General features: G+C 54.7%; 1 protein-coding gene across 3 annotated transcripts in view; it reads right to left on the reverse strand.

Moving 5' to 3' along the window:
• The window catches only part of CPNE5 (copine 5), a 93,257-nt gene that overhangs the window by 12,257 nt on the left and 59,116 nt on the right, over positions 1 to 21,884 (reverse strand). For 2 of the 3 annotated variants that reach the window (XM_042938589.1, XM_042938588.1), the window contains 4 exons: positions 17,681 to 17,785; positions 9,470 to 9,511; positions 7,287 to 7,362; positions 1,619 to 1,672 (listed from right to left, as the gene is read on the reverse strand). In XM_042938589.1, coding sequence (XP_042794523.1) covers positions 1,619 to 1,672; positions 7,287 to 7,362; positions 9,470 to 9,511; positions 17,681 to 17,785 — 277 coding nt within the window. Of the gene's footprint in view, positions 1 to 1,618; positions 1,673 to 7,286; positions 7,363 to 9,469; positions 9,512 to 10,399; positions 10,563 to 17,680; positions 17,786 to 21,884 lie in introns of those variants that run through there. The other variant, XM_042938590.1, reaches the window with a different exon arrangement.

The following is a 21,884-nucleotide window of genomic DNA, read 5'->3' on the forward strand; positions in this document are numbered from 1 at the left end:
GCTGCCTCCCCTAGGGGCATGGGAATGTGTAGGAAAGTTCTGGGGCTCTGCCGATGCCTGGGGCTCTACTGGTAGCCATGGCTGAGACCAGGGGTGCTAAGCGCCCCACGACGCACAGGGAGGTCCTGGGACAGGAAGAATGATCCTGCCCCCAATGCTGACAGCCTGCAGCAGACACACTGCAGCTTTGGACAAAGGAAATATTACTCCAACATTCTCCTGACTGAGAAACAGTTACAATCAGTCCCCTTTGAATGAGCAGAGTAATTTGCAGTTTGCAGGCCTGCGTCTCCATCTGTCTGTCACAGCCACCCAGCGCAGTAAGCCGGGCAGGGATGATTTATTCGCCCCATTTTACAGATGGAGAAAATAAGGTTCCTCAGAGGAACCCCGGAGCTCCCTGACTAGGACCTCTTCTGGGTCTGGAGGTGCAGCTTGCTTAACTCTAATGACTAAGTGTGGCTGCATTTGCAGATGGGACTGTGGACATCTACAGCACAGAGGGACACGAAGGGTACAAATCTTGAATGTATCTGCAGGGCAAAGATGCTGGCTTGTTCTAGAAGTGCACTGTGGGCTCCGCCTCAGGGCCTTTGTACATGCTGATCCCTACAGCTAGCATTCTCTTTCCCCAATATCCTCAATACTTGCTCCCTCCCCTTCTTTGAATCTCTGCTCTAATATCACCTTCTCAGAGAAAAGCTTTCTTTAATTACTTGACATCAAATAGTTATCGTGTCTCTGGCATTCCCCAACACTTTACCTTTTGTATACTTTTTTCTACAGCACTCAAAACCACAGGACAAATACAGATATATGTATGTGTGTATATATATATATATATATATATATATATATATATATATATATATATATATATATTTGTTTTCTGTCTCCCCCACTAAAATATAAGTAACAGAAGGGCAAAGATTTGAGTCTGTCTTGTTCCCAGCTGTATCCCTCACGCCTAGAACATGACAGTGCTCAGTAAACATTTGTTGGATAAATGCATGAATGTCCTGAAGATCAGCCCCCAGAAGCCACGGGGCTAGTGTGATCCTAGATAGTCGTGGTAAACAGGGGCAGTGCCGGCTGCCAGCGCTCAGTTTAACTATTGGGCTCACTGCCATCTCTAGCTACGACCTTGGTTGTGACTTTCTGCCTCTGTGACCTTGGGCGAGTCACTTCCCTGCCTGCAGCCTTGGTTTCCTCTTTTATGACAAAGGGATGGTAATGTCTGCCTCTCAAGGAAACAACCTATGAAAAAGCACCGGGGTGGGGAATTTCCCACAGCAAGGGCCTCTACTCCTTTTCTGCTTCCTTTCTACAGGAAGTCCCCATGGGAATTTCTCATTCTGTGTCACAGGTATGGCCTACACCATCTACATCTACATCTCCTATCTCCCCGCAGGGGGAGGCTCCATCGGCCCCATCCCTCCCCACCCCCAACGCCCCCACGTCTGGTTCCCACACTCTGCACAAGCCCACCCCGCAGACATGCGCACCTCCTGACACCAGACCTAGCTTGGACCTCAGGATGTCTATGCCAGGCTGCAGGGGACGGCGGGGGTGGGAGCGGGGGGGGGGGGGGGGGCGGGGGGCGGCGGGTGCCACTCACTGTGCCAGAATTCACGTATTTCTTTTTCTTCATTTTCTTTTTGGGGTTTACCACCTGCAAGAGAAAACAGTCACAGGATAAGAAGGAGTGTTTCCAAGCAGTCAGGGCTGGGCCCCCAGAGCTTCTAACGACCCGAGTGTGGCCCCAGCCCCAGCCAGCAGAATGTGGGGTCCAGGGGAGGGGAGGGTCCCGGGAGGTTTTATGAGAGATTGGCATTTAGATTTATACGCGCGGGCTTCCTGATTAGACCCAGTGTTCCACGACCAAACACAACAGGAATAATATTTATTTCATCTTCTTCCCCACTGCTCCCCCAAACACGCCCTCCACCCAAAGCAGCCAAAGGAGGTTCGATGTTGCAAAGGGGCCCTGTCTGTGCCTGCCCTTGTGTGTTGGCTCAGGCTGCTCCCCTCACCCCAAATGCCTTCCCCTCCTTCCTCCACCAATTCCCCCTCCCTGAGATCCAGCCCTACTGCTGCCCAGAGGCCTTTGAGGCTCCCCCCTGCCCCCAACACTGCAGTTAGAATTTCCTTAACTGTTCTTCATGTGAAAGCTCTCATTCCAAACCAGACCTGTCATCAGAGAATATATCACAGACCTAGGGGCATATTTAGTAGATGCTAAAAAAAAAAAAAAAAAAAAATCACTTGTTGCTGGGCTTAACTCAGTGGTCTCAACTGCCTGCCACCTCCCCCCCTTCCCAGGCATTTGGCAATGTTTGGAGATATTTTGGTTGCCACACTGGGGGAGAAGGTAGAGGCAAGGGATGCTGTGAAACATCTTGGAGTGCACAGGACAGCCCCCATCACAGGAAATCATCGAGTCCAAGATGCCGGCAGAACCACGGCTGAGAAGCCCTGGGTGAATGAGGAGGACCAGAACCCTCCGGGGGGATTTCACACCTGCCACATCCGTACTGGGCTTGAGCCTCACCAGCTCTTTTGTTTTCACCTGGGAAGCTCAGGCCCAGCCTTCCCCTAATCTCCCATCAAAGGAAGCAAGGTGGTTTGATTTTCACACCCTAGGTCCTCTACAGGTTCCTGGTGAATTCATCCCCCCTCCCCCCATCTCCCCAGGGATGGCCAGCTCTGTCTTTAGCAGAGGCCTCTTTTGTCGGAATGAGAGTTGCTATCCATTTCTGGAGATAAGGAAATGAAGGTACAGGGACAGTGACTTGCCTAAGGTCACACAGCTGCTCTGGGTAGTGATCAAACTGGAAACTAGGTTCCAGCCCTCAGCCTGCCTTCCTGCCTACCTGGGTGTCACCTTGATAACAAATACAAACACATTCCTTCACAAATACTTGGGGGGGGGGGGAGTGGGGGATACCAGTTTCTCTTCTAGAACCTTCACTCCAATTGGAGAAAGATACGTCCTAGGGAGATACAGGACAAGAGATACCAAAAAGGGGAGCCAGAAATGTGAAGGGAGTTGGAGGAAAGAAGGACTGTTCTAGGTCCAGCATTAGTAAGGCTCCCCGGGACAGGTGGTGTTGAAGGCAGGTGCTGAGGACAGGAAGGGTTTGGGGCACCGGGAGACGGAGGGAGGGCATTCCAGTCAGAGGAGATAGTTGCAGGGGGTGGGGGGAGGCAGGGGGCGGGCACAGAACTGGGGTCCAGTTTGACTGCAGGGCCACAGAGTGGAAGAGTAAACTGCGCTGGCTGGCAGAGAGCCTAGAGGGGCCAAGCTAAATGTCTGATGACTTCTAAACTAGCAGGGGCAAGATCACAGGTTCTAGGATGCTGGAAGGGGAGGGGAGGGGAGAAGGAGAGACATCAGGGGTACATTTACCCTCTTGGTTCTGCCACCTACTGGCTGTGTGACTGTAGGCAAGTTACTTAACGTCCCTGGGTTTCAGTTTCCTCATCTATAAAATGGGAATAAAAAGTACCTACCTTATAGAAAGGTATGACGATTAAATAGGTCAATACAAGCAAAGTGTGTAGGACATGGTCCACAATGTAGTAAATACTACATAAGCGTTAGCTGCTATTAATTTTTATTACTATGACCACTACCGCCCCCACTAGTCCAGGTGAGAGGTCATGAGCGGGTTGCTGGAACAGGTAGAGAGCTATGGCAAAACAGCATTGTCAAGAAGTCAACACAGGTCTTGGGCCCGGGGCATGGCTGCGGGAGCAGGAAAGGGGTCAGGGTTGACCAGGTAGACACAGAAGGAAGGAAGAGCTGGTCCCAGGTGGGAAGTTCAGGTGGGAAGGCTGGCCACAGCTCTGCAGGTGGAAATTTGCGAGCCTGGGGAGAGAGCCCATGACAACCTCAGAGCCTCCACAGGTACGAAGGCCACTCGGATGATGTGTTGGTCACAGACACATTCACGGGAAAACCATGTAGTAGGCCAGCTCCAACCCTGCACTGTGCCTCAGTTTCTCAATCTGTCCCATAAGGGTGTGGAACTTTTAGAGCTGAATACACCTCAAACTTTTATTCCAAAGTCTCCTCCCAGCTGAGGAGAATAAACATGGACTCCTGGGGGGCTGGGTGTCGCCCAAGGACCTGGCCACAAGCACATTTCTTTGAAGTCTTCTGGGTTACCTTTAAATTAGCCTGTATTCCACATTTCCACTCTCTAATTATAACTGTTTTAATATTAAAGCAATGTTTTGTTCTCAGATCCTCATGTGAAGTGGGCACTGAAGAAACGCCCTGTTTATTCTGAGGTTTCGTGCCCTCCCAGCACCCCACCCTCACCCCACGGTACCAACCTCTCCAGCCCTAAATGGCTGCACCCTGAAGTTCCACGTGGGGGACTATCGCCCCCTGGGGGCCAGCCAGGGAATCTCCCAACTCCCAGGCTGGAATTCTCCGCCTTCTCCTCTCCCTCTCTTCACACCCCCAGGGTCCCGACGGCCCCCCAGGGCAAGTCTGGGGTGGGCCCTCCTGTGCAGGCAAGTCCCTGAATGGCTCTCAGGGGCCAGGAGCTGTGCCAGCTTTGGGAATAGGGAGTGAGACACTGCCTCCACCCTTGAGGACGTCATGGTCCTTGAGGGGACAGGAAGCTTGACAAACAGGTAATAGCCAGGGGGTGGGGGGTGCATAGGAGCACCGAGGAGAGGTATTTACTTCAGACTTTGGGGGTGGAGTGCGTGTGCAGGTAGAGAAGGCTTCCTGGAGGAGGAATAATACCCAAAGGGAGTCTCCAAAGATCCAAGACCCAACCAAGTGAAGAAAAGCTAAGGGAGCCCCAGGGGAGGCACCATGGAGTGAAGCACAGAGGCTGAGCCAGCAGGGCGGTTCAGAGAGCCTTGGAAAGCATAATGGGGCTGACAGTGGCGGAAGGCAGGGAGGGAAGGAGCAAGACCCCAGGGCCTCCTAGGGGTGGGATATGTGAGTTTACTTACGCACGCCCACTGGTTGCGGATTGCAGGCTGCTGGGGTGTGGAGGAGCTTGGACTCTACCCTGTGGGTCAAGGGCCCTGCAGACTCTCAGCTGGGGTGAGGGCGTCTTTTGGAACCTCCTCCCCACTCCTCTGCATGAACCGGGCTGACGCAGTAGGGGGGATGCACAGCCAAGGGTTAAGGAGGGCAGCGAGGTGGTCAGACTGCCATTTTGGAGGAGCCCTTGGATTACTGAGTGGAGGACGGTAGGAGGTGGGAAGGCCGTTAGGGGGCCGTTGCAAAGCCCCCCATGCGGGGGAGATCATGGCGGTGGAGGTGAATGGGAATGGAGGGAACAAATGTCAGAATGTGTAGGTGGTAGGATTCAGTTGTGGACTGCATGTGGGGTGAGGGGCAAGAGGTGTCAAGGGTGACTCCTGAGGTGCCCCCCATGACGACCGCCCAGGAGTTGGAGCCTGCTGGCCAGGGAGAAGGGACAGCTGTGGAGAGGCCTTCAGTTTGGGAAGGCTGAGTCTGAGGAGTGGCCAGCAGACAGCTAGACATAGGAGTCAGACACCCAGGGTGATGCCGGGGCCCAGGAGAAGGGTCTTTCCTGACAGAAGCCTGTTTTCCCTTCAGACAATTTGGACTCTAGAAAGGCCTTTCAGTGACCCCCGCCCCATACTGCAAGCCCTGCCAGAGTTGAATTCCTTTTCTACCTGATGGTGTTTCTGATGGGGAAAACAAGTCAACCCAACCTTATCTGCTTTGAGCTTGAGAGATCATGGCCTCTTCAGAGCCTGTCAAGCACCCTTAAAAGCCAAACTCCCAAAGATGTAATCCCTTCACTTCACTTCCCTAAAAAATCTCCTTAAAGGAAGCCAGAGAAGGAAAGGATGGGGCCTGCTTCTCTCTGCCTGGTGGGGGAACAAAGACAGCCCTTCCCTTGGCTGATGCGGAAAACAAAGCAATTAACTGTGAGGATCAGAGCCCTTTCAAAGAAATTCACCCACGCTCTATCTTCACAATGGCCTCCTTCAAGGGAGTTCAGTGTGTGCACGGATCATCAGCACCTGCTGGGTGCCCAGCGCTGCCCAGGGCCAACACGACAGGAGGCCACAGAAAGGGCTGTCACCTGGCCTGCCCTTAGGGAGCTTCTGTCTAACTGGAACACGAGACCTGCCCACTCAGAACCCAGACACAGGGGGAGGGAGTGAAGAAAGTGTGGAGCGATTCAGACTCAGCGACGGGAAGTCAAGGCCTGTTCTTCAACTTCGCTAGCTGAGTGGCTGCTAATGTGAGGAGAGAGCCCAACTGTAGGGCCGTGGTGAAATGTAAATCTCTTGGCACACAGACGCTCAACAGATGATGCTGGAAGACAGCAGTGATGTAATAATAACAACGCTCACTAGGGGCCAGGCACTGGTCTAGTGACTTATTTAATTCTCAGTATGCATGGCGCAGAGTGGTTCAGGAACTTAGCCCAGGTCACATAGCTAGGACGTGGTAGCGTCAGGGTAGGGACCCAAGTGGTTATTAGGGTTATAAGTATCTGCAGTTAAGCTGGTCTAGCATGAACCGTGCATGAAGTTCCCAGGGAGGAAGCATGAAGTTCCCAGGGAGGAAGCATGAGGCCGGCGTGGCTGGGAAGGCCACCAGAGGAGGTGGAACTCGGCCAGATTTGGAAGGTGGGAGAGCATCCCGGGAGGGCGAGCACACCCACACACAAAGGCTCAGCAGCGGAAAGTGTCCTTTAAGGGCAAACACTATCATCTCCCGAAAGACTGGGGGCCTTGTCCCAGGTTCTCCAGGTCCTGGAGGTGGAGGGATCCTGACTCCCGTTCCTCTGACTCTTTTCTTCCAGAAAAGGTAAGATATTCAGCAGGCCCTGAGACTGGTCTGTTTGAAGGCAGAGGGCCACCTTGAACTCAGGACCTTGGGTCTCAGGCCTCAGAGACTTCTGGTAATGTCCCCCCCCACCGCCCCACCCGCACCCCTACCTCCCACCTTGTTGGAAGTACTCTGTGGAGGCCTCTCCACAGCTGTCCCCTCTCCCTGGCCAGCAGGCTCCAACTGCTACTCAGTGATTTGGAGCCAGACACGTCAACACTGTTTGCCTTTTGATTTTCCACTTACTGAACCGCATGTCTTTGGGCAAATTCCCCAACTTCTCCGAGACTTAGGCTCCTTAACTGTAAAATGGGACAATAACACCCACCTCCCGGGAGAGCGTGCAAATACCCCAGCCCCACACATGGCCCCCTGGAGTCCTCAATGTCTGGGAGTCATGTATTATCAGAGCAGACCCCAGCCCCCAGGGCGCCCACCTCACCTCGTAGATGTTGAACTGGCTCTGCCCACGGGCCAGCTCCCGGTAGCTGGTAGTGAACTCCCCGATGAAGTCGTGGCTGCAAGGGAAGGGCTGCCGCTGAGACCAAGCGGCCCAGGCCGCCCCTTGCCTCTGCCCACCTCCCCGCCTCCCACATCCCTTCCCCTGGCTCCCCATTCTGCTTGGGGCCCTTCTGCAGGGGCGCGTGCCAGCAGAGAAGCTGGGTCCCTGGGGAAGTGTCCAGGGTCACCCATGGGGCGGGAAACCCAGTGGTCACCTAGCAAAGTGCGGGGCCCCGGACGACGGGACTCGGGTTCTTGTCGGAACAAGCCAGCCGTGCAAGGGATTTTGAGGACAACTGGAGAAATTTAAATATGAAACGAATATTCGGTGGTATTCAAGAATGATTGTTCCATGCGTCAGGTGTGATAATGGCATTCGCAGTTATGTAGAAAAAGGTCCTTATTTTTTAGACGTTCTCAATGAGATATTTAGGGGTAAAAACGCCTTGATGTCTGTAATTTAAACTACATCAGCAAAACACAGATAAAGCAAATGTGGCAACATGTAACACTTGTAAAATTCAGATGATAGGCTTAAAAGCATTCATTAAACTCGCCTGTCTTTCTGCGTATTTGGACATTTTCCCAATAACACTTTTTGAAAAGGCCATTTACGCTACGTCCACCCAGGCAGCTGGAGGTGTTTTCTGCGGCGGCCACACCTCCTGGGACTGCCCCCACTGTCACTGTCCCTGGTAGAGGGAACCTGGAGTGCCTTCCGGGGAGTGAGGCCCAAGGCGTGTCCCCGGGGCCTGGCTCTGCCTTGAGTCCACACTGTGTTTTGACTACGTATTTATAGCTCTCTGCATTCAGACCATGAGCTCCTCGATTGCAGGCCTCTACGGCATCTGGTGGCTGTCCCCAGTTTTCCCCAGTGAAGGAGAAATATGGGGAGCTCCCGAGTAAGATGAAGTAAATCATGGGTGAAAACATGGAGCTGACGTGCCTGTGATGTGGCTGAAGAGGGGAGGACGGGGGACAGAGCGAGTTTACAGGTGCTGGGGCACTGGTGTCCTTTCTTGGAAGGCCTTGGGGAAAGGTGAGCTACTTGGCCCGGCCAGGGCCTAACTTAGAGCTGTCTGCACAGCCCTTTACAGTACCTCCTATCCACGTCGCAGACTTGAGAGGCATCGACAGGGAGTAGGGGCCTCTGCAACGCCCCCGGCAGTCCCACAGAATGGAGTCACAAACGTCAAGGCATATTTGGTTTTGGTCCAACAGACAAGTAGGAGCCAGTGAGGTTTCTGGACTACAGCCACAGGAGGCCCCTTCTGGTCCTCATCTGTGAATTCCCAGTGAGGCTGCTCCCTGGGGGCACATTCACAGACAGGGAGGGCACTGACCTCCCCAAACCCGACTAGAAAGTGCCACCCTACTGGCCAGGCTTGGCCCTACTCAGGTACTGCTTCGTGGCTCTGGAGACCATTCAAGTGTGTCAAAGCTTGCATTTCCCGGGGCGCCCGGGTGGCTCAGTCGGTAAGCATACTTCTTGGTTTCAGCTCAGGTCATGATCTCACGGTTCATGAGTCGGGCTGTCTGCTGACAATGCGGAGCCTGCTTGGGATTCTCTCTCTCCTGCTCTCTCTGTCCCTCCCCTGCTCTGTGTCTCAAAATAAATAAACTTAAAAAAAATAAAAAGCTTACACTTCCCAAAGCCGACTCCCTCAGGGCCTGCTCCCTGCAAACAGATCCTCTGATGCACCAAGGGCCTCCCCACTAGATTCGGGGGAGTCTCTGAGGGCTGAGCTTGTCTTCTGTGCCCGGTCACCAGGGCCTCTGTGTGCTTAGCCTCACACAGAGAACACATCCATGAATGCTCGGGGGGTCGCTCGGGGGTTGCTAGTTTCTGTACATTAGGATATGCACATTTCAGAAAATCCTAATTCTCCCAAATGTAAGGAGATTTTAGTCACTGGCCAGCCGCTAGGCAGCTATTTTGGGAAAAGAGGCCTCTTATGCCCCTGGAACCTGTCATGCAGGTCACAGAGCCTCTGGTGCTTCAGTGGAGCTGGGCAGGGACAAGCCACTGGAGCTGGGGGACCTCCCACAGGGAGGGAGGGAAGACCCTCTCGCCCCCGGAGCTGTCCCCATCCCTGCTCACCTTTTGTCCTTCTGCCTGCTTACCTGCCATCGCGATCCCAGTCGTACACCTCCACCTTGATGGTCCTGCAAGGCAAAGGGACCGTGGTGGGATGAACTTGACCCAGCACCTGTGGGGCCTGAACGCGGCCCTTCCCCTGCTCCTGGGCCAGAAGGGGATACAGGGCCCCCCACTAGGCTCCAGCTGCCCTCACTGGAGACGAAGCAGCCCAAGAGACAAAGGAACTATCTTGAGGCCTTTTGGCTAAGGTCTTAGGGACAGTGGCAGCCCGAAAGCTGTGTAGGGACTCCCCCAAGTTTCAGGGAGAATGTGGAAAAACAGCTGCAGACTTCAGTTCACCCCACCTTCTCCTTGGCCACCCCAGAAGGGACACAGGTCCCAGGATGAAGCCATATTGTGAATTTATCAGGGGCGGGGCTGTCGTGGTGGGAGCGAGGCGCTCCCCAGATCTCAGGCCTAACCAGTCTGGGCTCTCCTGGGGAGGGGGCGACAAGACTGCAGGTGTGTGTGGTGGGACCCCCGGGTCTGAGGAGTCTGAGTGGTGGGGAGCCAGCCCAGCAGGGAAGGACCCAGAGCCCCTGACTGGGGGATGGCCTGCTGAGCTTTTCCATTGCGACGACTGGCTCCTGAGTGAGGGTGTAATTATCTTCACATTTTAGCCTGGCTGCTTTAATTAGTTTGTTTTGACTCCTGTGCATGGGGCTGGGCTTTGGGAGCCCATTTTATTTTTAGCTCGTTTCCATGGCAACAGGCTAGCAGACCAGAGGTGGGAGGAGGGAGGTGGAGGGCTGCGGGTTAACCCTTGGTGCCAGTGGTCCTCCAGGGACGCCCAGGCAGGGACGAGGGGGGGGGAGCTGCCAGGGTCCCACTGCAGGGTCAGGGTCCGGGGAGGCGGGAGAGGCGTGGGGAGCCGGGGTCTCCAGCCTTCAGTCCTAAGTGGGGCTCGCACAGACCCGTGCCTGGGCCCGTCTTCTATTAACATCTCATCATCTCGCCCATGGCCGCAGCCCATCTCCTCGGGTCTGCGAGGAGTAGGCCTCGGGACTGCGCAGCGCCCAGCAGGAGGCGCTATCCCCCTTCAGATGCGCCTTCACGGCCCCCGGGGCGGGGTGCCGATCCGCCTGCAACAGGGCACATAACTGTTCCCAATGAGGGAACGTCTTGTAGGTTGTGCACCAACCGGATTTTTGTTACCAAAATGTAAAATGGGGCAGGCACAGAAGCCCACCATTTAAAGGAACCCTCTAAATTCTTGTGAAAAACAAAAAAACTATGTCTCTCTGAGGTGAATTGTGTGGAAAGAAAAAAAAAAAAAATCTAGGCTCCTGAAGGTAGCTGATGAGCTGGAAAGAGAGGAAAGAGGCTGGGGTGCAGACTCAGATGCTGTGGGACCTGGGGATGTCACTGAACCTCTCTGAGCCACAGACCATCATCTTCAAGGAAGGACAACAGCAGCCTTGCAGAACAGCTGCAAAGCAAGTCAGCAAACCCCGCCTGGCACACAGATGGGTCTCTATAAACATGCCTCTTCCTGGGGCACCTGGGTGGCTCAGTCAGTTAAGCACCCGACTCTTGGTTTGGGCTTGCGTCACAATTTCACGGTTTGTGAGACAGAGCTGGGGCATCGGGCTCTGCGCTGACAGCACAGACCTGCTTGGGATTCTTTCTCCCTGCCTCTCCCCTCCCCGTGTGTTCTCCCTCTCTCTCTCTCAAAAATAGATAAATAAACATTAAAAAAAAAAAAAGGAAAAAATGCCTCGTCCTCCTCACTTGGGCATTTGGCCACACTTGGATAGTTTTTCTTTCTTTCTTTCTTTATTTTATTTTTTATTTAAAAAAAAATTTTTTTTTTAACGTTTATTTTTGAGACAGAGAGAGACAGAGCATGAACGGGGGAGGGTCAGAGAGAGGGAGACACAGAATCTGAAACAGGCTCCAGGCTCTGAGCAGTCAGCACAGAGCCCGACGCGGGGCTTGAACTCACGGACCTCGAGATCATGACCTGAGCTGAAGTCGGCCGCTTAACCGACTGAGCCACCCAGGCGCCCCTTGGATAGTTTTTCATATGAAATTTATTTAAATCAGGGACACCCATGCCTGGGTGCCTGGGCTCTGCCACTTCCAATTCCTGGAACGACAAGGCTGGACATGACCTTCGTGGCATCCAAGCCAGGCCACCTGGCAGATCACCAGACACACACAGCCCCAGGTCCAGTTCTTGGCAGCTCTGGGCAGTGCCCCGGGATCTAGTTTAAAGGTTTCCCTAGCGCCTCTGCTGTGCATGTTCTGGAGTGATAACCTCCAGCCCCCTCATATTCGGATGGGGAAACTGAGCCCTAAGAGCTCCCAGTGATGTGCCCAGGGTCACAGAGCGGGTGAGGGTCAGAGCCAGGACCCTGCCTCACAATGCCAAAGTCCCCCAGTCCTTCCCAGAGCCATGCAGCTCTGTAGGGAACATTCAGGAACCCCAGGGAGGAGTGCTGGTCGCCAACACCAGCCTCTCAGGCGACTCGATCAGTGACAGCCACATGCTCAGAGGCTGTAGGAGGACCTCAGTTACAGCCACAGCCTTGGATACCCCAAAAAAAAATCACTGGGGAGCTTTTCTTTAAAACTCCCAGGGCCACAGGGCCTGATTCAATTGGTCTGGATAGTACTCGGGCACAGGTAGCTTTGGTCAGTCCCCTGGTTGATTGGAATGTGCTCCAGAACCACTGACCTTCTCCAGATGAGAGCACTGATTTTCCAACCTGGTTGCATACCGGATCCCTGGCGAGCATTAGCAATCCTGAGGCCAATGCCTCACCCCAGAGGTTCAGAATCAGTTGGTCTGGGGTACGGCCTGGGCAGGGGGATTGTTAAAAGCTCCTTGGGGAATGTGACATTGCAGCCGAGGTAAAGACCACTTGGAGTGTGGATTCCTGTGTAAACCCACCCCGGCCTCAGCTGAGGGTTCTAGGGATGGCTGCAGCTTAGGGGGTCAGATTAGCTCAGAGACTGCAGCCTCCAGCGCTGGGGGAGAAGGAGGTGAGAGAAACAGCACCCAAGACAGGGGAAGGCAGAGGCAGAAGCCAGACACGGCTCTGACTACTCTATGGACAGTTCTGTCACTGTCCAGCCCTGGCTGGGCTGCCCTGGGTCACCTCGTGTGCCACTTGTGGGCTGCGGGCCTTGGCTCCAACCCCTTAGCACAGGCCTAATAAAGGCTCATATCAGACCAACTGTGATTTCTGGGGACCGCACAATAGAGAAGGGGCTCCTGGGTACAGGACAGTGAAATGGGCCTCTGCTACCCACGGAATGAACGTCTTATTTGACATTTAAGGCTCAGAACACGGAGCCCCTAATCTGAGAGGCAGTGAGGTGGCCAGAGAAGGCTGCAGGCTCTGGGGCAGTCCCAGTTCCTCCAGGTACCAGCTGTGTAGCCCTGTGCAACTGGCCTACCCCTCAGGGACTCAGTTTACCCCTCTGTCAAATGGGATCATCGTACCCACTTTGGAGTGCTGTGAGGAGTCAACTATGTCATTCCCGCATCATTCACACCAGCACTGGACACGTGTTGTTCTGTTCCATCTAAAACACTCCAGCCTTTTGTCCAAGACCCTGTCTCCCAAACAATCCCCTATTCACCATGAAAATATCAGCCCCACGACACTAGGGATTTTTGTGTGTTTTGTTCACCGACGTATCTTCAGCTTCTAGAACAGTGCCTAGCATATGGTAGGGAACATAAGTATTATTCAATGCCCGTTGCCCGACTACGACCTAACAACTCCGAGAAGTTACCACCCAGTAACAATCCCCTCCTTCCACAAAATCACAAAGGGAAGCCCAGGGTGTGTGGCTTTCCCCAGGTCACAAGGCGGCTCTGCAGAGCTGGGTGTGTGTGAGCCTCAGCAGGGCAGCAGGGATGAGGGACGCTGGCAAAGGCTGCAGGCCCCCCTCTTGACACACCACTGGCACACGGGCAGCATAGCCTGCCCCCCCTGCCCCTCCCCAGCAGAGGTGCAGGTCTGCCTCCTAATGAGCGTCTCCCGGGGCAGGAAGAGGTACTGGGCTGACAAGTCCCCTCGCCTGATTGAGTCAGCCCCCCAGTCAACAGTCCTAGAGGCTTCTAGGCCAAGAAGAGGGGGTGTCAGGGCTCACTGAGCAGGCAGCGAGACCGGATGGCAGCGCTCCATGCAACCCCAGCCATACGGCAGGGCCCTAACCTCTTCTGTCGCAGTTCAGTTTCTGCACGTGCGAGCTGGGGAGGAAAGAACTCTCCCAACCCAGGGCACATGTAGTGGCTGGGTCCCTCGGCATGTGGTGGGGTTCAGAGGAGAAGCACTTCCCTTCTCCAGCAGGCTGGCAGAAGCACATGAAGCTTCTATGAGGTGAGAGCCCCCAATTCTGGGGAATCCTCTCCCCAGATGAGGACCCAGGACAACCGACCCTCTTAAAAATCCCCTCATTCAACATTAAGGTGTGAGTGAGTGAGTGGCAGCATCCCAACCAGGGCAATCTGGCTTAAGGGGACTAAATCCTCAAATCACAGAAGGTTCAAGGAGAGAGTAGGGGGACTTCAGGAAAGGCAGGGGAAGTGCTTCTTGTCATCACCCACTTCACTCCACTGGAGGGCTGGACTTGCTCTGATCTGGAGGCCAGCTCCCCTGATTCCAACTGTGCTCAGCTGGCTCGCGTGGGTTTGGCCTGGAGACACAGCAAAGGCAGGGGGACCCCAAACCGGAGGGCCAAGCCAGAGGCGACTTCTGGAGAAGAGCAATGTCCCTTCTCCTTGTTTTGGCAAGATACAGAAGCTCCAGGCCTCTGTTTCCCCATCTGTGAAATGGGCGTGTCACTAGTACCCAACTTCTGGGTTACTAGCGCGATTTAAATGCACAAAATAAGAGAGTGCATTCAAGCCAACTAGGACACAATTTGGCCCATGTCTGAAAGACTCAGCAATCTTAACTCATTTCCACCCCCCACCCCCGACTCCCATCATGGCAGGAAAACGATCCTTTCTCACAGATCCCTGGTTCTCATCCTCCTGGCCTCTTTTTCATGATAGGAGTTGATAACTCCCGTTTGGATTCTCCCCTCTCAGCGCCCTGCTCACAGCCGCCCTCCCCGCGTACCCTGCTGCCTCTCTGACCATCTCCGCTTCTTTCTCCTGCTTGCAACCTGTACGGAGGCCTCGGGCACCCCACCTCTGCCAGCTCTCTGTCCCCCCTGTCCCCTTGGCAGAGCATCGCTGTGCCTGTCCCACAGCCCCTCACCCTGGCTCCCCGTCACACTTCCATTTCTGTCTCTTGACCCCGGCTCCAAACGCTAATGACCTTGACTTCCCTTTCACCCCCTGATCTGGGCAGAGGTCAAGGCTTTTGAGTCTTTCTTCCACCTCCAGGCTCAAAGCAGATCTGCCCCAAGTCCCTGGGCGAGCCCTCCTCCAAACGTACCCCGCTCACACCCGTCTCAGACATCTGGCAGCAGACTGAAGGTTGAGAACACGGGTTCTCTAGCCAGCCTGCCTGGTTCCAAATCCTAATTCCACCACTGACTGGCAGTAAGACACCGGGGAAGCTACTTCACCTGTCTGGCCTCCGTTCCTTTACCTGTAAAAGGTGGATAGTATTAGCCCCCTTTTCAGGGGAAATAGTAATCGTTGGGAGAATTAAATTAGTTCATAGACATAAATTACCACGAGGTGCTACAGGAGCCTTTGCTATTATTATTATTATTATTATTATTATTATTATTATTACTACCTGTCTGCCTCCCATTCTGGCCTGGGAGCAACCTAACAGGGAGACTTGGGTCTGACGCTCAGAATGCCCACGGCACCCAACCTGGTGCCCGGTGCCGGCTGGCTGGGAAAACAAGGCTGTTAGATCAAACTGAATGTGTTCTTGTGAGGCTTCAAGAGGTACCTCAGACGGAAGAGGAAAAGTGGCTTTGTTTTCTTGCACAAACCCCTCCCCTTCCTCCCCTGAGAGGGCCTCCCGGACATTTGCACCTCCCAAGTGGCTGTTGGGTACATAGGTCACCCTGGAGCACAGCAGCAGACAGGCCTGCTCGTTTTCCAGGCCAGCGTGACATGCCTGGCCCCTCCATTAACACTACCATCAGTCACTTCACTTCACGGTCAATCTGTTCCTGGCTGTGGAGAAGGACCCAGCTGCCTGGCCATTCTGCAAGGAAATTGGTCTGGGGCTCAGCCTGGGAGGGGGAAATGGGGGCCTGTGGGGGTGTTCCCCACCATCTGCACCCTCCACCACACCCTCACCTCCTCCAGTGGCTGCACGGTGACCCCAGGCCTCTGAGCCTGGCTGCCCTCCTCACTGTCCCTGACGAGGTTGGGTTCTGAGGGTGCAGGGCTGTGGGGGGGTCAGCTGGACCCCCAACAGCCTCTGGGCAGAGGAGCCAGAGATCTCAATTCCTCCCACCCTGTGCAACTTGACCTGCCAGGCTCTCCCATCCCTCAGCCTTGAATTTCCCCTCCCTTTTCCTGTCATCTCAACCATTCTTCCAGGAACCAATACCCCCCAGCTCCTCCCAGCCTTCCCCAAGCCTCCTTTTCACCCTGCTGCTCCAACCAGACCGTCCTCCCAGCCCCCAGCACCCCAGAAGCCTCAGGACCCGGTCAGACACATACCAGGGGTTCATTTGGCTGGAATGCCTATCTTTGTCTCCAGTCTTATTTTGCACAATTATTTAGCTATCTAAAATGCAGATGTGCACACATCTGAACTCCCTGTGGTCAGACTTCAAGTTCCCTCAAGATGGAAACGTGGCTACATTTATATTCCCGAGTGCCACACAGCTGCTGGCATAGTGGAGCCAGCCTCTGTGACTGCCTCTGGAGGTGCTCAGTGACAGCCTTTGGAGCAGATTGTGGCTGTTCTGTTCCCAACAAAGAGGCAGGAAAAGGAGCCACTTCATCTCCTGGATCAGCAACCTAGTAAGGCAATCTTGAGGGCTTCCTGGAGGAAGACAGGAGTGTCTGAAGGCCATCCACCTTGTCATTCACTCTCCATCCCATCACACCTACCCAGTCGGAAGCCACTGCGAGCAGGGTCCCAGGGAGCCCACGCCAGTGCCATCGCCCAGGATGCCCCGAAGGTGTCTGACACCCCAGTATTCCTGTTGAAGTGGCCAGCAGAGCCCCGGCCTCCTCAAGGCTGCCCAGGCAGCCCTGCCTGTGAACCCCCTGCCAGCTCATCCCCCAGCAACAGCAATCACCAGGAAACCAGGCTGGGTTCTCATGACTTAACACAGACCGATACCAGCTTCCAGCTTCCAGCTTCTACCCCCACCCCCACCCCACTCCCCGGCACTTACCACAGTTTGTAATTACATGTTTCTCTGTGTGATTATTGGATTAATGTCTGCCTCCCCCGCGAGAATGTAAACTCCACAAGGTTGGGCAAAGGGTGAAGACTATGCGTTTTGTTCCCTGCGGATTTCCCAGCATCTAGCGCACAGTGCCTGGTGCATGGTAGGAAGTCTACAAACGCTTGTGGACAAAATGCCAGGTTTGGTATTTTATGCACACCAGAGCCTGCTTGTGGCGCTTCTGAGCAGCCCTTTAAGGCAGGCAGGTAGCCATTTAAAACCCATTTTACAGATAAGGAAACTGAAGCTCAGACAGGTCAAAGTTTGCCCAGGGTGCCAGGGCTTTTAAGTCACAGAGCCAGGATTAGAAGCCGCGTACCCGGGACCTGCGCCCAACAGTCTACACTCTAAAGGGTGATGGCGATAGTGGACGTGTCATAAGAGTAAGCTGTCACATCAAAAAAGTTTCACGAGTTCTCTGTACTCCGCCCCAGCCCCCCACCCCCCATTTATCTTGGGATGCTGATTCCCCAGATTCCATCTGCAAGGAGTTGGGGCTGGTGGGGGCCCCGGCCACCTCGGCCTGCATCTAGAGCCCCAACCCGCTCCCACTTGCCCCTCCGCTGGAAATCATGGAGACACAGGCTGCAGAGCTCCAGGCCAGGACCCCCAACACCCACAAGGGCTCCCCCGGGGAATCCCAATCCCCCAGCCTGGGGAGGTCTTCACCAATGCGGGGGAGGGGAGGGCAGACAGCGGTGGGGGAGGGTGGAGAGGGAGGCCTGGGAGGAGATAAAGGCAGACACTGCCCAGGGAGGTGAGAGGCAGGGACAGTGCAGCTCCAGGAGGCTCCGCCCATATTGCCTCGGCAGCCTGCACCTGCACCTGCGCTGGGGAGGGACATTTTCTCCTCTCACCGGTCATAGTCCCCGTTGCAGAGTGCTCTCACAGGAATGGAGAAAGTTTGCCAGACTGGGTTTAGGGTGTTCTTCATGACCTCGGTCTTGTGGCAGATGGTGAAGCTGGTGAAGAAGAGAGGGAAGGTGTCAGGCCCGAATCGAGGGAGGCAGAATCCAGGTGAACAGAGGGGCCACAACCCAAGAGGCTCTGCGGATGCCAGACGGTGGAAACTACAGCTGCATGAGGTGATGAGCCACCTGTCACTAGCAGCATCCAGCCAGGAACTAGATGGCCACTTCTTTCTTTTTTTATTTTATTCTTTCTAACGTTTATTTTATTTTTGAGAGAGAGAGCGCGCGAGCATGGGCTGCGCGCGAGCATGGGCTGGGGAGGGGCAGAGAGAAAGGGAGACACAGACTCTGAAGCGGGTTCCAGGCTCCGAGCTGTCAGCACAGAGCCCGATGGGGGTGGGGGTGGGGGGGCTAGAACTCATGAACTGCGAAACCATGACCTGAGCCGAAGTCTGACACTTAACCAACTGAGCCCCCCAGGCCCCCCAACTAGATGGCCAGTTCTTGGTGATGTTTTTTGGTTTGGTTGTTTAGGTAGGCTTTATGTCCAGTACAGAGCCCAAAGTGGGGCTTGAACTCACGATCCTGAGATCAAGACCTGAGCTGAGATCGTGAGTCAGATGCTTAACCCACTGAGCCACCCAGGTGCCCCTCTTGGTGATGTTTGAGGGAGCAGGTGCACAGCATCAGGAGATAGGGGTTCTGCCCTTCCTCCCCCCTCCCCCCACCCTGTGTGACTTTGAGCTAGCAGAACCCTCCCCTGTGAACTCAGGGAGCTGGCTGCTATCAGCCATTCTTCATCTGAGACCCATGGAAGGACCTGTGGATGGGATTTCAGGGTTTGTGAACCCCTGGAATTGGGGGATATTGGGTGGGTGACTCTCATCTGCTTGCTGTCCCCCTCCTGGAACACTGTCCCAGATCTCCATGTTCATGGCTTGCCTCCTCACTTCCTTTAGGTCTTTACTCAAATGTCACCCCTCTGACATGAGCACTTGCCCTGAGCACCATATATCAAATTTACAGCTCCTGGTCCCCTGACTCCGACATCCCCTAGACCCCTTCCATGCTTTTTTTTCTTTTTCACCTGTTACTGTTTGACATTTGACATAGTCTGTGTATCTCCTTATTTATTGTACGGTCTACCACTAAAATGTAAGTCCTGTAAAGGCAAGCATTTTGTCTTCTTTGATCACTGGTGTATCTCCAGTGCTCAGAACAGTGCCTGGCACTTAGTAAGTGTTCACTAAATATTTTTTTTGGAACGAACTAACGAATATCTGTATGTCTCAGAGGAGAGTTTCCACAGATTTCACTGGCATTCAAGGCAGTGAAAGTAAGGCCCCTGGCTTAGACAATCTCTAAGACACTTTAGGCTCTTCCAGTCTGAATCCATGAGCCTGCTTTGCAAACTAAAAGTGTTGAATTGGCTTATCCCGCTGGGCTCCAATCCAGCATCCCTGCCCACTCCCCATGCCACGCCTGCTGGCCCTATCCCAGAAGCCTGCCCCACCACCTGGAGGGGCAGCCAGGAGCCAGGGTGGAGCTGGGAGCAGAGGCTGTCCCCCTGACACTTCCCAGCATCCACTCCAGCCCCCTCCCAGCCTGGAAAGGTCACCCCGGAAAGTGCCTGGGCCCCACCCATGCCCACACAGCCTGTGCCATTTCTTCTCTGGCAATTTTCAAGTCAAAATGTCATTCCTGTCACCGCGGCTCAGCGTTTCTCTGCTCCTTCTCGCCCGCCCACTGGAGAGTAGAGATACATGTGGGAGACCTCCCCACACACCCCGGAGCTGGTGACGAGGACAGGAACAGGGGCGACGGGGACAGGAGGGACCATGGCTGCCCAAGCTGGGGCAGGTAGGTAAGGCAGGAAGAGGAAAGGGTTGGGGGAGAATCAGGTGCAGCAGCTGGGCGGTGAAGGGAGGGAGGTTCCAGGGTGCAGAAGCCCTGGCCGGGCTCCAGAGGCCTCCTACCTGGAGCAGTGACACTGGCCTGCTGCCCTGCTGTGGAGCCTCCCAGCCCCTCCATCTTTCTGGACCCGCTGACTTCTCTGTCTCCTATCCCCTGCCAGCCAGTTTCTTGACCCAGTCTTCTGAGCTATGAGCCCGATTTCCTCCCTACATGCTTCTCCCTGAGCCCTGTGTAGTCCTGTTTTCTGCTTCAGACTCTTGTCTGAAACTGCTTTCTCTAAGGTCCCCCGGGGCCCCTCACCACCAAATCCACAGACCCCTCGACTCCCCGCTGCCCTTGCCCTGGGGGGCCAGGTCTCAGTGTGGCCACGGTCCCTGCAATCCCGTCATGACTCAACTCCATTCACTCTGACAGACGGGCCTACACTCAGGACGTGGTGTGGGAGAGCAGGAGCCACGGGGCCAGACAGGCGAGGCTCCAGTCCCAGGGCCACTTCAACCAGCTGTGCAGCCCAGGGCAAGTGACTCTCTCTCTCTGAGCTTCCCCTTCATTGTAAAATGGGGAGAAAACAGTAGCTACCACTGCCAGGCCCTGTTCTATTTACATTAACTCATTTGGTCCTCAAAGTAACCCTGTGAGGGAGGAGTGATGATTATCCCCACTGCGCATACAGAGAAACTGAGCTGTGGACGTTACAGTTGCACATTCCAACATGGTAGCCCCACGGGGCTATTGACCTTTAAAGTAACCTCCATTCAATCAAAAACCCAGTTCCTCAGTCACACTAGCCCCGTTTCACATACTCAACAGCTACATGTAGCTACTGGAGACTGTACTGGATAGCCAGACACAGAACATATCCACCCTCCCAGAAAGTTCCGTGGGTTAAGAGACTTGCCTAAAGTTACACAGCAGGCAGGCTGTCACAGCCCGGCTCTCCATCACGTTCTAGATCCCAGAGGAGAGACTGGGACTGAACGAGGCAGGCCAGGCTGCACATGGGCCAGAGCACAGGGGGTGCTGGTGCCTCCTTCCCCTTCCCTCCTGGGGAGGCAGGCATGACATTGCACTCCCTGGGGTCCCTCATTGACCTTCCTCCTGTCCTCTTCCTAACTGGGGCCGTCTTCTCTTCTCTCCTCAAACCCGGCTTGCACCAGTTCAGCCTCAACCTGTGCCCGCAGGCTGGCCCACCCTTCAGGGGCTTCTGGGTGGGTTTCCTGAGCTGCCCTGAGCGTCTCCTCCAAGGCAGCTCCAGCCCCCATGCTTCAAGCGAAAGTCGCCCCCAGATAAACTCCCATCGCCTCCCCCATCTGACCAGCTCCTTTGCCATCTTTAACACTCTGGGTTCCCCACAGCTCCACTACTGGGGAGGAGGGGGGCTCTGCCGTCAGTGGCCACCCAAGTCCTGCCTAGTGAGGTCCTCCCCTCCCCGCTTCTTCCCTGCATTTCCACAGCAAGGCTCGCCTGCGCTCAGCACCTCCCACCTGTTCGCGGTGTCAGTCACGAGTCTCTCCCTCTTCCCTGCCCCCTCCCCACCCATCCTACACAGGCTCTTCTAGAACAATCACTGGCAAACACTGCAACACACCCCTCTCCTGCTCCCAAACCAAAATCCCTCTCTCCCGGCCGGCTGGCCTTCACCTCAGAGACAGACCTGGCCTGGCCAGGCATCGCCTCTCTGGAGGGGACCTGTGGGGACATTTTCTTTCCGTGGGCGCCCAGAGCATCACTGGGCCCTTTTCCTCCCTCCCGCAAGTCAAGTCAAAGTCAACAAGAATTATTTAAAGAAATCCTGCTGGGAGTCCTTCGGTGAGACAAAGACTCCTTTTGTTATGCAAATGATCGTACCTAATTTCCCTTGTTTTGTTCCTTCAGGTTTTAAAATCGGTTTTCCCCTCGAACTGAAACACACCTCCTCCTGCTACTCCCTGCCCCCCAGCGCGCGCGCGCGCGCACACACACACACACACACACACACACACACACACACCCAGAGTTTCAGAATCTAGGGGAACTTGGTGGACGCCTCTCTGTCCCCTGCTCAGAGCATACCTGCTTTGCACTTACTTGCATTTTCTCTACCCTATTATTCTTCCCCGCTCCTCCCCCAAGGACCCATTTTCTTCCCCTCCTTTAAAACCTGCTTCCAAGTTCCCCTTCTCCAGCAGCGTTTCTCTAATTAACCTCCCTGGCCCCATCGCTTCCTGGTTCTGCAGAATCCCAGCTGTGAGTGGCC

The sequence above is a fragment of the Panthera leo genome, chromosome B2, assembly GCF_018350215.1.
Source record: "Panthera leo isolate Ple1 chromosome B2, P.leo_Ple1_pat1.1, whole genome shotgun sequence".
Lineage (NCBI taxonomy): Eukaryota > Metazoa > Chordata > Mammalia > Carnivora > Felidae > Panthera > Panthera leo.